The 16,668-nt window shown below is 38.2% G+C and overlaps 1 protein-coding gene across 5 annotated transcripts in view; it reads left to right on the top strand.

Annotated features, from left to right (window-relative positions):
- RUNX1T1 (RUNX1 partner transcriptional co-repressor 1) overlaps positions 1–16,668 on the top strand; it is a 175,259-nt gene that overhangs the window by 126,227 nt on the left and 32,364 nt on the right. For all 5 annotated transcript variants that reach the window (XM_039353959.1, XM_039353962.1, XM_039353958.1 and 2 more), the window contains 4 exons: positions 4,160–4,341; positions 12,947–13,197; positions 14,434–14,519; positions 16,250–16,445. In XM_039353959.1, coding sequence (XP_039209893.1) covers positions 4,160–4,341; positions 12,947–13,197; positions 14,434–14,519; positions 16,250–16,445 — 715 coding nt within the window. The remainder of the gene's footprint in view (positions 1–4,159; positions 4,342–12,946; positions 13,198–14,433; positions 14,520–16,249; positions 16,446–16,668) is intronic.

Genomic DNA, 16,668 nt, shown 5'->3' with positions numbered 1-16,668 from the left:
TTCGTCATCTTCAGGCTGGTGTTTTCAGCTTCGTGCTTTGAGCAGCAATGTGTGGTCTTAGCTGTTTCTTCCTTTTAACTGCCAGTGGGGGTATGAACTGATTGGGTGGGAGCTTGGCTGTGTTCTGATTGGGTGGAGGTGTGTTCTGAATGGTTAGGGGCTTGGCTGTGCTCTGATTGGCTGGGGGAGTGTTCTGTTTGGTTGTGCTCAGGTTGTCTGAGTTGCAGAGGGGTTTAAGATTTTGGGGTTAGGGAGTCGTTTGTCAATAAGGGCAGGTTTCCAAATGGCTGGTAGGCGGGAGGTATCATCTCGCTTGTTCATGCTGTGTGGGCGTTTTTCTATCTCGATGGCTTCTCTGATTATTCTGTTATTAAAATGTTCACTTTTGGCAATGGTTCTGGTATTTTTAAAGTCAATTTCATGTCCTGTGGCTTTAAGGTGTTGGACCAGGGAAGATGTTGGTTCCTCTTTTTTGACTGAGTTCTTATGTTCTTCAATGCGTGCACTTATTCTTCTGTTGGTTTGTCCGATGTATGTGGTGGGACAAGTGGTGCATGGGATTTCGTATACTCCTTGATTTTCTAATTCAATTTTATCTTTGGGGTTTCTAAGGATGGTGGATATTTTTCTGTTTGTGCAGAATGCTGTTTTGATGTTGTGTTTATGAAGGATCTTACTGATTCTGTCTGTGGTGCCTTTTATGTATGGGAGGAGGGCTTTGCCGTTTTCTTGTTCTTTGTCTTGGATTTTGGTGGGGGTTTCTTTTTGGATTAGGTTTGTAATCTTATTTCTATGGAATCCATTGGATGTTAGTACATTGGTGAGAGTGTGTAGTTCGGGTTTTAGGTGTTGTTCGTCAGCTAAGCGTTTTGTTCTGGAGATGAGTGTCTTGGCTACAGAGTTGATCTGTGCTGGGTGGTGGTGTGAGAGAGCGTGCAGATAGCGGTTTGTGTGTGTTTTCTTCTGGTAGATGGTGTGTCCTAGGGAGCCATTGGATTTCTTGTAGACTAAGACATCCAGGAAGGGAAGTTGGTTGTTAGCTTCTGTTTCCATGGTGAACTGTATTTTGGGGTGTAGGCTGTTGAGGTGTGTGAGGAAGTTGTCCAGTTTTTCTTTCCCATGTGGCCAGATTATGAAGGTGTCGTCTACATATCTGAGCCAGAGTTTGGGTTTGTGATCCGATTTTTCTAGAGCTTGGGTTTCAAAGTGTTCCATGTAGAGGTTGGCAATGACAGGTGAGAGGGGTGATCCCATGGGTGCTCCTTCTGTTTGTTTGTATTTTTGTCCATTATAGATGAAGTATGTGTTGGATAGGCAGTGGTTGGTCAGATCTAAGATGTGTTTTGGGGGGGTTATATTTGTTTTGAATAGCTGTCAAGGCTTCTTTGATAGGCACTTGGGTGAAGAGGGATATGACATCGAAGCTCACTAGTAGGTCGCTGGGCTGTAAGTTTTGTTTCTTTATGATCTCTATAAACTGGAATGAGTTTTTTACGTGTGAGGTGATGGATTCTGCATAGGGCTGTAGTTGTTTGGCGAGAAATTTGGCTAGGTTTTGTAGAGGTGAGCCTATGGAGCTGACTATAGGTCTGAGTGGGGTTCCTTCTTTGTGTATCTTGGGGAGACCATAGAGTTTAGGGCATCTGGATGATTTCTCTCTGGGAATGATTCTTTGCTGGATCTCTTCGCTAATGGGGGAGGCTTTTATCTTGGTTCTGGTGGTTTTTTCCAGGTAGGTGGTGGGATCTGTATTTAGGGGTTTGTATGTGGAGTCTTGGAGTAGGTTGGTTAATTTGGTTTGGTAGTCAGATGTGTTCATAACCACCGTGGCGTTGCCCTTGTCTGCTGGTAGGATTATTATGCTGGTGTCTTCTTTCAGGTTACGTAGTGCTGTCTGTTCCTCTTTGGGTAAGTTGCTTTTGGGTGGCTTGCTGGTGCAGAGGATGTTGGTGATTTTGAGTCTGATTTTGTTAGCGTCATCGGGGTTGATTTTGGTCAGGCTGGTTTCAACTTCACATATAATGGTTTCAGTGGGGATGTGTTTGGGAGCGACTGCAAAGTTGAATCCTTTGGAAAGGACATTGGTTTCGGCTTTGGTGAGGATCCTATCTGAGATGTTATGCACTGTTTGTTTCATGTGTGGCTGTGAGGGAGGAGGGGTTTGTTTCTGGCGTTCTTGTAGTCTTCGGAGTTTGTTGGTGTGTGTATCTGTCTTGAGGGTGGTCTGTGTTTCGGCTCTCCAGACGGCGAGTTGTTTGGATTTGTCCCAAAGTGCGGGGTGGATCTTGTTGCTGAGTTTGAGGTGGAGTGTGAGGAGATCTTTGTTAATTCGGTCTAGGAGGAATCTTTTTGTGTGAAGTTCATTTCTGATTAGGGCCAATTCTGTTCTTTTCAGGATCCGTTTGGTGGCTGCAGAGTTGGAGTGGAATTTCAGTTGGAAACATGTGGGGATTAGATTTTGATCTCGGCAGTTACGTAGGAATGCGAGGTCACATAAAATGGAAGCTCTTTGGACTTCAAGTTTTTCATAGGTCCTGGTCAGATGGTGGATTTCCTCCCCGTAGAGGTTCGATATTTGTTTTCTGAGGTTTTCGCGGGTATTTGTATATAGGTCTTTGGTTGTTCGGGTTTTCTCCCGCGTAAAATTGGAAGTGTCTTGGCAACGTTTCGACGAAGTCACATTCGTCATCTTCAGGCTGGTGTTTTTAGCTTCTTGCTTTGAGCAGCAATGTGTGGTTTTAGCTGTTTCTTCCTTTTAACTGCCAGTGAGGGTATGAACTGATTGGGTGGGAGCTTGGCTGTGTTCTGATTGGGTGGAGGTGTGTTCTGATTGGTTAGGGGCTTGGCTGTGCTCTGATTGGCTGGGGGGTTGGCTGTGCTCTGATTGGCTGGGGGAGTGTTCTGTTTGGTTGTGCTCAGGTTAGTCTGAGTTGCAGAGGGGTTTAAGATTTTGGGCTGCCTTGCTATTTTTTGGCTTCGCGTTCGTGATCGTGCCTCCTCTTCATGGAGGGTGTCAGTTTGCTTCATGTATGGATTGGAGGGGTTTAAAGTGGCTAATGATGCAGCTGTGGTCTGGCTTCTGGTTTGTGGTCGTGCCTCATCATCGGTGTGGCTTTGGGTTTGTTTTTTGCGTGGATGTGTGGTGGTGACATCCTGTGTGGTTTTTGTGAGTGTGGGTCTGGTATCATTTTTTGTGTTAGGGAGTCGTTTGTCAATAAGGGCGGGTTTCCAAATGGCTGGTAGGCGGGAGGTATCATCTCGCTTGTTCATGCTGTGTGGGCGTTTTTCTATCTCGATGGCTTCTCTGATTATTCTGTTATTAAAATGTTTACTTTTGGCAATGGTTCTGGTATTTCTAAAGTCAATTTCATGTCCTGTGGCTTTGAGGTGTTGGACCAGGGAAGATGTTGGTTCCTCTTTTTTGACTGAGTTCTTATGTTCTTCAATGCGTGCACTTATTCTTCTGTTGGTTTGTCCGATGTATGTGGTGGGACAAGTGGTGCATGGGATTTCGTATACTCCTTGATTTTCTAATTCAATTTTATCTTTGGGGTTTCTAAGGATGGTGGATATTTTTCTGTTTGTGCAGAATGCTGTTTTGATGTTGTGCTTATGGAGGATCGCGAAGCCAAAAAATAGCAAGGCAGCCCAAAATCTTAAACCCCTCTGCAACTCAGACTAACCTGAGCAGCCAAGCTCCTACCCAATCAGTTCATACCCCCACTGGCAGTTAAAAGGAAGAAACAGCTAAGACCACACATTGCTGCTCGAAGCACGAAGCTGAAAACACCAGCCTGAAGATGACGAATGGGACTTCGTTGAAACGTCGCCAAGACACTTCCAATTTTACGCGGGAGAAAACCCGAACAACCAAAGACCTACACACACACACACACACACACATATATATAATATATATATAATCAATATTTAACACTGGGGCAAAAGATTATGACTTCAGCCTTCACAGACTTACTTTCCTCCTGTTGTGTTTGGGATTAGATAATGCAGAATTCCTAGTCTACGCATGTGGGAAGTAATACGTCACCTTTTCGTAATTGAGAAAAACTAGCTAACATTCCATTTTTGATCTATAGATTTGTGGCAGGGCTAACTATTCACTGATATATGTCATATTGCTCCTTTTCTGTTCTTCCAGGCCAATTTGCCCCTGCTACAGCGGGAGCTCCTACATTGTGCAAGGCTAGCCAAGCAAAATCCCGCCCAGTACCTCGCTCAGCATGAGCAGCTGCTTCTGGATGCCAGCACCACCTCACCTGTTGACTCCTCAGAGCTGCTTCTCGATGTGAACGAAAACGGGAAGAGGCGAACTCCAGACAGGTAAATGTCTAGGAGCATTTTTTCCATGCTCTGTAAACTTCCCTTGCAATGTTGATTTTTGTCAATTTGTCGCAACAGTATGCCTTCTCTCTGCACAAATACCACAGATCTCCATCATCCAGAAAAAAGCATGGAATGTCTTTCTGTGTGTAAGGATGGATGAATGAGCATAAGCAAAATAGACTGATGGATGAATGGGAATGGAATATAGCTTTGGCCTCGCTTAACACTGACATACAATAAAAAAAAACTACCATTAGAAAATGTAGCCCTTGGAGTGAAACTACCCCTCCTGCCTTTAATTGGCAGAAGGTATTTCAATACATTGAGTCACTTTGACTGCTGTTTCAAAATATTTAAAGGGGAACTATAAAGAGAAAATGAGGGTCTGTTACATCATTTTATTGGACACACATGGATAGAAAAATGTGTTGCACAAAAAGTGGATTTTGATTTAGCAGTTTTTATAGATTATATAATAGTTTATAGTAATGGCACAGTTGTCATTATTACCCCACAGTTTATACATTGGAACTAATCTAAGATTGACATGTAGGATTATTATTGAATTCAATTGTAGCTTATATATTATTTTGCAAATTATGTAAACATACTGGGTGTGATTTAATTTGCAATGAACACATTGAAGAATGATCATACTCTCAAAAAGCTCCACTTCTTTATTTCCAATGTGTCCGTGTAGCCCATTAGAGTATATGCAACTTGAACTATCCAGAACGTGGGGGAAACTGTACAGAATTGCTTTTTGTCAAAATATCTCAGAGTAATGTAATTATTTAGTACTAAGATTCCTATACTTGATTTCATATTTGATATGCACATGATTGTCACATTTGATATATTTGGATAAATGTGCTGAATATATTGAAATCTCAGATTTTGTACATATAATAAACTATATTGAGGGTCTTAAAGTTTAGCCTTGTGTAAAATATGTTGAATGGGTGTTGAGTGGCCCATAGACTGCTGCCCCAAGAAGAGCAGCAAGCAAAGATGACCTGTTGGCTTGTTTTGGGTTACCACAGCATGTCTCCAGGCCACAGTAAGACCTGGTTGGCTGGGCTACCCTTCAGAAATTCTCACTACTTCTCTTCTCCATGGCAGGTTGTGCTTTGGGGCAATGCCACACTTTTTGAGCAGGGTAGCAGGGAATCAAGACTTCTAGAGAAGACAGGCCAGGAAGTTTGAACTGCCTGAAAGAGAAGAAGGAAGTAGTCAAAGAGGAAGGATGCTCTGGCCTCCAAGTCTCTTTGCTAGGGAAGGGTGGGAAAGACAGTAGAAAGCAAGAAACCTAGGCAGGCAGGCAGGAAGAGAAGGGAGAAAGATGGAAAAGAAAAAGGGCAGATGTTAAATACTTTTTTTAGGAAGCAAAGGTGAAATTTAGTTTGATTATTAAATTTGCATGCTTCTAAATCCTTCTAGACCTCCTGAGGCTTACAATAGTGCATATCATGCAAAGTTCAGCAAGTCCCTGGGTTAACAACACCCCAGTTGAAGGAAGACTCATAGTTTAGGAAGGAGCCTATTGTAGCAAAATTTGTGTTAAATACACGATGATTCAAGTTAAATACACAATGGGTCAAATTCATTATACAATACTACTTTTACAATACTACTGTTCCAACTCACATACAATTTAATTGAAGAATAGACTTTGTGAACAGAACTCATTAAACTGAAGACTACCTCTAATAAAATAACCTGAACAAAATCCATATAAAATATAGAGTATCCTAAGAAAATCAATAATAATAATGCAATATAAATATACTGTAAATATAAAAGTTTAAATCTACTGAGTACTCAAAGCCCCATGAAAGAGTTCAATTGTTCTCTGAATATCATAATCATGAGTGACCAAGATCCAATTTCTAGTGAAAACTGTTTCATAAAATAAGTAAAATAATTTTAAAAACATTTTTTTTTGGCCTTACTTCTCTCATCTCAAAAAAAAAAAAAAAATGGGAAACCACTAGCAATTTTCCCACAAGGATCACAAGGTCAGCATAGGTTAAAGCAGGTAGTCCTGCAGATGCCTTGGTGTCACTGCTGTTTGTAAACATATGTTGTGATATTCTTCACTTTTGATCCATGAGATGTATGAAAATCCTCTCAAACTCTAATAGATGGTCTCATTACAGTCTGAGTTTGAGACTGCTAGATCAGATTATGTCATAAAAATGTTTTAAAAGCTGTGTCTTTTAATTGTTCATTCGACTTTTAGACTTAATCTAAATGCAGATATAAACCCTCCTGGTTTTTCTAATGATTTGAATTTATCTGGTTCTTAAGCCATGTAGTTTGTTACTAATTTCTTGCTTAGTTTTGTTGATTGTAGCTTTCTGTGCAAGATTATTTTAAAACACTATTTGGTGATAAAGCTTCTTTAATTTGACTACTTTTGTGTATAATATGAAGCCAAGATATGTGAGAACCGGTCGGCAAAGCTCATTGAATTATCTAGAAGGATAACTGATTTTATTTAGACAATGTAATAATTATATGTGATCCAGTTAAATAACAATTTTAAAAGTCTTTTATATAGCCAAGATGAAATGTTAATGGGATATTAATGCACACTGAGATTAAAGTACTTAGTGAAAGAAACAGGCAACATTTTCATTCAACTAGAATCAGAGATTTTATCATAGCCAAAGCAGCAACAATGTTTATACCTCAGGCATACAACAGAAGATCACTTTACAGAGATCCACATATTCAAGGCTATGCTGAAGTTTGAGGATCCAGATCAATAAACTGTATCAGACCATCCTCATAGGTTTTTGTATAAAGGCAGCTATAATTATGGTGCCAAAGTAATTACCAACTTTTCAGTGACAATATTATTCTTGCCCCGTGGTATCATATATTTAACAATTTTTTTCAATTTTCTTTTCATTTCATTGGCAACCAAGATAAATTTTGATTTCATTCCTCATTTTTGTTCTGCAATGACAGCATCTCTTTATGACTCTCACAGATTCATTTTAACAAATGTAGAACTACTGTAACCTTAACTAGAATGATTGCATTTGGATGTCATGAGAAGACAAAATTGTTAAGAATTAAGAATAAGATATACGTAAATGCACTGCTGTTTTTTTTTAGTTCTCCATATCATCAGAAATGTTTTAACAAACCAAAGAAAAACTTTATATAGCATAGAATCAACTGTAGTCTCTTGTAAGTTTTGAAAAAAGTTGCTAAAATTCTAAATGATATTTTGGACAAATAGAGTTTTGCTCAAGATTTTATAAGTCAAATTTACTGCTCAAGGTCTTACAAGATAATCATAGCAAAGACCTTGTTCAGTAAAGAAACTGAACAAACACTATCAGAAATACTTTTCTCACAGTATGCTAGGTACCAAAGGATTTAAAATTGTAAAAAAAAAAAATGACATTTGAGCTATTTTTACATTTTCAAAGGAGAAGAATATACAGATAGTATAACCTAGAATTTGTTGCTACCATTATAGGAAGTCCTTGACTTACAATCAATCATTTAATAACCAAAATTACAACAGCCTTTGAAAGGGTGTTTTATGGCCTGTAAAGCACTTCTGGCCATAGTACTGCTAAACGTTTCACCACAACACCTCTCTACAGTCACATGCAGTCACATGATTGCGTTCGTGTTCCCACTTATGACTGATTGCCAAGCATCCCACAATCTTCTCTGTCAGTTTCTCCAGAAAGTCAATGGGGAAGGTGGCAGGAAAGGTTGTAACCTGTTGTTGCCTGCCTCTTGTCTCTGGGTGTGGCTAAAAGAGCTGCTACTGAAGGAAGTTGAATTGCCCCAATGGGGTAGAGAAATGGAGCTTAGATCCAGAACATGGAACAGTTTTCTTCTGTGCATGGAAGGAAGATGAGATGGAGAAACAGATCTGAGCTCCTGAAGATCTGAGCTGCATTCCTGCAGCTTGCCAGCGCAGTTCTCTTCTACACATGGAGTGAAGCTGAATTGTCAGACAACTTTTTTTTTTTGCTGCATCCACTTAATGACCCAAACAATCAAACGCCAAGATTGCAGTTCTTGAGCAAAACAGTCACATGGGCATCTTACTTCATGCCCACTTTACTCAATGAATCAGATTCTGGTCTCAATTGCAATCACAAGTCAGGGACTATTATGCCTTCTATATATTGGCTGTATGGTCAAATAGAGAAGAATAAAACAATTAGAATGGATACTGGAGATAAAAATACCAGTATCATATTGTCCTCTTGAAATTGCTGAAACATTGTTTTATGAGCTATCAGTTCTAGCTCCAGACTATTCTGAAGGTTAGTTTGTCCTATATTAAGGTTTTTACATAGAGTCCTACTATAATTGTCTCCATGAATAGAAATAAAATTGGCATCCTGAAGCAGCTACTTGCTTTCAAGAAGGCTCCTGTTCTTCTGAAAGCAATGTAAGAACATTATATGGAAGGAATTTTATTCAACTTGCAGTCTTTTGGCTCAGGCCAGATTGAGTTTTGCTTTGTTCTGTTTTTGGGCAGTTTAATACATTATAAACACAAAGTATTTTTAAGTGGATCCATGTTTAATAATTACCTCCCTTTACATTCTCTTGGTATTTGCCACATTGATATAATGTTATGTTTTCAGTGAAAATAGAAAATAAACGCTGCATTTTTTTTTTGAATTTTAATCTGTGCCCCCCCCTTACCTAGGCTGATCCAGGATTGCTTGAAAAATAGAAATAGCTATAGACTTATATACCACTTCATAGTGCTTTACAGCCCTATCTAAGATGCTGTATAGAGTCAGTTTATTGACTCTATAGAGTCAATTTACCAATTGTGTAGGGTCCTCAGTTTACTGATCTCAGAAAGATGGAAGACCGAGTCAACTTTAAACCGGTCAGAATCAAACTCTTAGCAGTCACAGAATTAGCCTGAAGTACTGCAAATATATACAACTTCTTTCTTTCTCTATCTATCTATCTATCTATCTATCTATCTATCTATCTATCTATCTATCTATCTATCTATCTATCTATCTATCTATCTATCACTTTTAGCATCTTGTCTGTATATTCATTTTCTATCTTCTTGCTTTTTAGCTATATGCCCTGTTCTGCTGTATGTAAAGCTTTATGAAACAGCTGACAGCAGAGCTCTCAGTGAATGTTTTCTTGGTGCATATGGTCTGACATGGATGAGCAGCCACGGTGAGATTTTGGAGTCTATTAAATGAGCTCATTAAAAAGATCAATCTGTTTCTGTAATAACACTGGAAGCCATCAGTCACTGAATGAGAGAAGAGAATGACACATGAGGAGACAACACATTTTTAATAATTGTGTATGGTATATTATATGTGCATGTAATTGTGCATGGTATATTAGAAACAAAGTGAGAAATAGATATAGATATATGTATGTGTGCATATAAATCTATATATGTATATATACGACTCTTTTTTTCAGACCGTACAGAAAATATGTATGTTTTTTAAAATGAAGAGCTCATGTTTGTGCATTTTTAAAAATCTGCGTTTATGTATACTATATTTGTTTTAATATATGTCATATGCTTTTATTCTGAAGGGGACCCTTGCCTCTCTAGGTCTCATTAGGAGGAATTATTTTGGTTTTGAATTTTTGGAGCTAGATTATACTGCATTAGCTTTTCCAATAGAGTTAAAGTGAACTATCACCAGACTTAATTTCTTAGTTAGAAATTAATAGACAGGAGCAGTTAGTTTGGCATTGTGGACCATTATATAACCTCCCTGCCTCAAGCCCAGCCAGTAGCTAATAACCTCTTTTCCCCTTGCATTTTTTAAAAGTTTTGTTCTTTGTTATGGTAATTGTGCATGTCATGTTTTTCATCTTAAACTTGTAAGCCACCAAGATTCACCTTGAAGGAGATATGGGCAGCACAAAAATTGAATAAATAAAATAAATAACCTCGTATGTGCTCAGGAATATGTAAGACTTGTACTATTTGCAGATAGTCTTAAGTTCAGTCCCTGATCATAGTAAAATATGGGCTAGGTGGGAATGTGAAAATGAGAAAAGAATCTAAATATTGTAAACAAGTTGTGATGCAGTTGCTATAAAAGCAAATGTTATTTTGGTATGTATTAATAGGAACATGGAGGCCAGTTCATGGAAAGCAATCATCTCTTTTTTAGATAGACCCTACCTGGAATACTGTATTTGATTCTGGGCATCACAAAACATCAACAATGGCAAATAAAGAGAAGAGACTCAAAACCAAATCCTAGAAGGAACTAGGTTTTAGTTATCTAAAAGTTGTCATGTAAAGAGGGAACGTGTCTTGTTATGTGTTCTCTGTTGTCTGAGAAAAGAGGACTAGAACCAATAGCTGAAAATACAGAGAAGTCGATTTCAGCTAGATATTAGAAAGAATTTGATGTTGGTAAAATAATTGAATGGATTTCCTTATAACGGGTCCCCAACCCCTGGTCCGTGGACCAGTACCAGTCCACACAAACAAGCAAAGCCCCATCCATGGGATGCAGGCAGCACACAAAACAATACACCCTCCGGTCCGTGGGAAAGCTCTCTCCACGGAACCGGTCCCTGGTGCCCAAAAGGTTGGGGACCTCTGCCTTATAAAGTGATACATTTCTTCATTGGCAGTCTTCATACAGAGGCTGGATAATCATCTGTATTAAATGCTATAGTAGATCCTACTTCAAGCGAGGTGTTGTAATAATGACCTTCCAACTTCATGATTCTGTTATTTTATTGAACCAATTTAAATGGAATACACAGATCAAAACAGTCACTTAAATGTTAAGATTCAGATATGTTTCCCTACTTCTAAACTCTTGTCAAAAATATTTGCATTACAGCTTTATAAGCCAGTGCCAATTTTTCAGTTGGTTGCTCCACCTCTCCAAAACAATCCAATAAAATATACAGTTTTAACATTTTGTATCTTCTGTCATAAAACTAAGATTTTATTTTCCTTATAAGTAGATAAGTGTTTTTGAGCATTTCTATTACCATTGGTAGGCTTATCAAAGAAGAAAGATCATTTTCTATATATTAGCAATCTCATGCAATAAATTTTAAAAAGTACAGAAAGTGATCAATGTGCTTTTGCAAAAGGTTCTCATTTTGTTTGAAAGGATCCAATTTGAAAAATTAGTCTGATTGTCTCAAAAGTACAGTTATGTACAGTTGTAACATTTTTCTTTCAACTCTACTTTTGCTTTGTCTGTCCCTCCATGTTGAAAAAAAAAACCTCATTTCAATCTCTGCTTTAATTGCTACTACACAAACATAGATATTTACAAGTGGTCTTTTGAGTATGGAGTTTCTAAAATGCATCCATAAATATTTGAAATGTAAACACAAGACCATGCAGAATCCTGGTTCCTTGATGTATACTATAGATATAGAAATAAACAGATTTTTCCTGATTTGCCAAGGTTTTTATATTAAAAATGATTATACAGGCAGTTCTTGGGTTAAGAATGTCCAACCTACAAATGATCTGGTGGCTACTTTCTACTATGTGCTTTTCCCATGCTTTCACTTACATTATCATCCGGGCAAGGTCGGGATCAAACTTGCAAGAAATATTAGAACTCTGTTGATAAAGGTTATAAATAACAGACTCTTGAAAGCCCAATTGTTTTTCCCTCTTCCTCTTCCCTCTTATACCAAGAAAATCAAAGCAAGACAAATTGTTTAATAATGGTTTGAAGGCACTGAATGAGTGACTTACACTAAACAGGTTCTCATTGCAGGATTAGCAAGAAACTAAATCAAAAGATACATTACACTGAGCAACAGAAAGCAAAAATAATAAGACATTTGGTTAAAGTAACAAATATAGGACTGCTATCTCTCTATGAGTTGTTTCTATTGCAAACACTATTCGTTCATTTATTCATGTATACAATTTATATTTGCCTTTCTTCCAACAGGGCACTCAAACTAAACTGAATATATTTTGAGTTGAATCTAAAATTAGTATCGGTAGTAAATAATCTACAGGTAATCTTCAATTTATGACCACAATTGAGCCCAAAATTTATGTTGCTAAATGAAAATTTGCCCCATTTTGCAACTTTTTTGGGCTACGTTTGTTAAGTGAATCACTGCAGTTGTTAAATTAATAATATGGTTGTCGAGTGAATTTGGTTTCCCCCTTGACTTTGCTTGCCAGAAGGTTGCAAAAGGTGATCACATGACCCTGGGACACTGCAACCGTCATAAATGTGAGTCAGTTGTCAAGCAGCCAAATATAAATCATGTGACCATGGGGATGCTGCAAAGGTCATAAGTATAGAAAAATGATCATAAGTCATTTTTTTTCAATGCCGCCATAACTTTGAGTGGTCACTAAGTGAACCACTATAAGTCAAGGACTACCTGTACTGCAGTTTTTCCAAGCTGACACCCTCCACATATGTTTATTTATTTATATATTTATTTACAAATATTTATATGCCGCCCAATCCCAAAGGACTTTAGCTCCCTACTTCTGGGGGGGTGAGTTTGGGGAAGGCAAAATAATAAAGTTTGTGCAGCAGCACTGCCTCATGGCTTGGAAAAACTCCTTAATCAAACATTTGTATCTTTTTTTTCCTAGAACCAAAGAAAATGGCTTTGACAGAGAGCCTTTGCACTCAGAGCATCCAAGCAAGCGGCCGTGCACTATTAGCCCAGGCCAGCGGTACAGTCCAAATAACAGCTTGTCTTACCAGCCTAATGGTCTGCCTCACCCTACTCCGCCTCCACCTCAGCATTACCGTTTGGATGATATGGCCATTGCCCACCACTACAGGGACTCCTACAGACACCCCAACCACAGGGACCTCAGGGACAGAAACAGACCTATGGGTAAGCCAAGTTCTTTCTTTTAACTGGGCTTCAGCCTCCATACCTCTACACTTCAGTTATTATTTCAATCCCAGTGCTTGCCTGAAGATACCCATTCATGAACTGCATTGTCTCCTCATTTAGTGTAGGGCTCATCCAATTAAGTGTGGGGCCTACATGACAGTACAAGTTTTCATATATCAGTCAGTGTGCTAGTTATTGAGTGAACAATGAAGCTTTAGCCTCATTATGTCAGATCATAATGCTGTTGGTCAGGAGCTTGCCTTTTCTACCCTACAAAATGGAATACTTTTCTTATAGAAATAAAGAGGTCTGTCTTCATTTTGTACATTTTTTTCCTGTTGTTTTGTAATGACTCTTTTATGGATCAAAAGAAATCTATATGCTTGTTAGTGAATTGTTTTGGTTGGCTTTTGTGGGATATATTTCATTATATATGTAAGCTGCTTTGAATAGATAAAGGAAAAAACTTCAAATCCCTTAACCAAAATAATTCTTCTTATCCTTATTTTCCCTATTTCTTTTTGAATGTTGGTTAGATTAGGAGATTAGATTACCTTGCCTTTATGTTTAATGATGTTCCTCTGTCCTGGCTGTTGATCTGGCAATCAGGGACTTAGAAAGGGATCCTTGGTTATTTGTTTTCTACTTATCTGAAAATCTTATTGCTGATTCTAAGCATCTTTACAACTTGGGGCCTATGATTTTGTTTCCATTTTTAAGTCTGTAGATTTACTTGATCCCTGAAACAAACATGAGAATCAGGTAGTTGTTTTATTTACAACCATTTAACGATGGTTCCAAGTTATGACAGCCTGTTCTCGCACTTACAATCATTGCAGTATCCCAGCAGTCATGTGGTCCCAGTTCTGTGTTTGGCAGATTTTACTACAGGCTGCAGCATCCTTGGGTCACAGGATTGTAATTTATGACCTTTTTTGCCAATTTTCAGCCAAAAATATCCATTTGAGGAAGATCGGTTTGCTTAATGACTGTGTGATTCACCCAAAAATTGTCATAAAATTAGGTCCACCTTGACCTAGCCCTGCAGTAATTTATGACATAAATTTCAGTCCCAGTTGTGGTTGTAAATAAAGGACTACTTGTACCACGCGATGGCCCTAACCAAGCAATATTATTATTGCATATATTTATAGCCATAGGCTGAATAGAAAGCTATTATTAGATGACTCCTTCATGTTATTCATATGAAATACTTCATGCTTTTTCTGGCAGGGTTGCATGGGACACGACAAGAAGAAATGATTGATCATAGACTAACAGATAGAGAATGGGCTGAAGAATGGAAACACCTTGACCATGTAAGGAATGTCTGTATTCTGTTCAGTAGTATATACATCACAACTTTTAAGTTTAAAATTAGTGAAAAATGCTTAATAACTTTGTCCATAGATTATGAAAATTTGCAGCCTAATCCTATACATGATTATAGATTGGAGTGGTCCTATCTCTGTTATATTAGCACAAAGACAAGAAAAAACTCATGAAGTTAGAAAACAGGATTCATCATTATGTGTGAACTGATCTATCTATCTATCTATCTATCTATCTATCTATCTATCTATCTATCTCTATACCTCTCTCTCTCTCTCTCTCTCTCTCTCTCTATATATATATATATATATATATATATATATATATATATATATATATAGAGAGAGAGAGAGAGAGGGGGGGGGGAAATGTTATTTATGGTTACAAGATCAAAAATGCCAATTTAAATGTCAATTATTTTGAACTCACTGAAGCGATGCTTCCCATTTTCACATGATATATCACTGAAATTTTGTAAAGTTCATGATGACATACTTAAAAAAATATTATTATTTACATTATGTGGAATGAACTCTGCTTGGCAATCAGGTGAATGCTATTTTGAATTGCAGTTCCTGAAACAGTCATTAAGATGTCCAACTGGATCTAAAATAACTGGACTCAAATTATCCCTTATCCTTAAAACTATTTCCCTGAGCCAGCCCATGATAAATGAGCCCAGCAGTTTTTACAGAATCAGCATGAAAACAAATATTTGTAGCATACAACATTTAAATTGTTGAAGGTTCCTTTGAAAACCAGTAGTAAACATAGTATAAGGATCTGCCATGGCTGGAGAATGGCCAAAAATATTGAGTCTGGGTGTTAGGATTTCCTTTCCTCCAGATCTTATTTAAAAATAAATGGTAACTAATATGCTTAAAGAAGAGTGGGAGCTTTATGTATAAGAGATAGCCCTCCTGCACATTCTTTGGAAATAAAAAAATCAGAGTGTCCACGGGTTGAGTGCTTTATTTCCTTTGCACACCTGATTAGAAAAATAGAAATTGGAAATAGATCCCTAAGACAGCATTGGGAGGAAGAAGGTTCAGAGCACACAGCAGTAGCTGTGTGGCACCTTTATCCTTCATATCTCCATTTATGCCAGTGTTTCTGTCCTACAACTTCTCAACATTGTCATTACTGCAAAAGAATTTGGAACTCCTAGCTAACTTCACCATTGACCCCTGTATAGTAGATGCTATAACAGATGCAGTACTTCTGCAACAGCAGTAGCAGAGGCTTCTTTCACCCGTCCTCACTCCACCCCCAGTAAATATTGCTAATGGCCCTTCTGAATGGGAAATGACCTGGACTAACAGTTGGACGTGCTCTGTGCTGGCTGACCACCAAATTAAATTGGATGAAATCCACTGTACTGCTTTGTTAATGTCAGATTGGAAACTGTGTTCTGGGTAATCAAACATAATCAGCCACCCAGACAGAGTGGAACTGTGAGCCAGCTTAGTTCTCATTCAGCAGCACTACAGTTCACCTAGAAAATGCAGTCTGTTTGTGTGGTAGTCAGTGGTGAAACTTAAGTAGCATGTCCTATTGGAAAATATGACAGTAGTGGATGGTGGGAGTCCATTTGGCTCTTTTATGCAGAGGACCACTGAAGTGTAATCCTGCTCTATGGAATCTGGATCTTACGGGCAGAATATACATCAAATAAACATTAATGTTTCATCATTCCCTTTCCCTTTTTGACATCTAGCTCTTAAACTGCATCATGGACATGGTAGAAAAAACAAGGCGATCTCTCACTGTGCTACGGCGATGTCAAGAAGCTGATCGGGAAGAACTTAATTACTGGATACGGCGGTACAGCGATGCAGAAGATTTAAAAAAAGGCAACGGTAGCAATCATTCCAGGCAGCAGAGTCCAGTGAACCCTGATCCCATCCCTTTAGGTATGGTGTCTTAAACATTCAGAAACATCTTTGAACACTTTTATGTTGCTGTGTTAATGAACTTGCATCTTTCTTTTTTAATCTTGGTCATTTGGGTATGTCTAGTTTTATGACGAGAAGGACTAGGGTGACATGATAGCAGTGTTCCAATATCTCAGGGGTTGCCACAAAGAAGAGGGAGTCAAGCTATTCTCCAAAGCATCTGAAGGCAGGACAAGAAGCA

The sequence above is a fragment of the Crotalus tigris genome, unplaced genomic scaffold, assembly GCF_016545835.1.
Source record: "Crotalus tigris isolate CLP2741 ecotype Arizona unplaced genomic scaffold, ASM1654583v1 scf7180000018541.849907, whole genome shotgun sequence".
NCBI lineage: Eukaryota > Metazoa > Chordata > Lepidosauria > Squamata > Viperidae > Crotalus > Crotalus tigris.
This window is presented reverse-complemented; position numbering and strand designations above follow the sequence as displayed.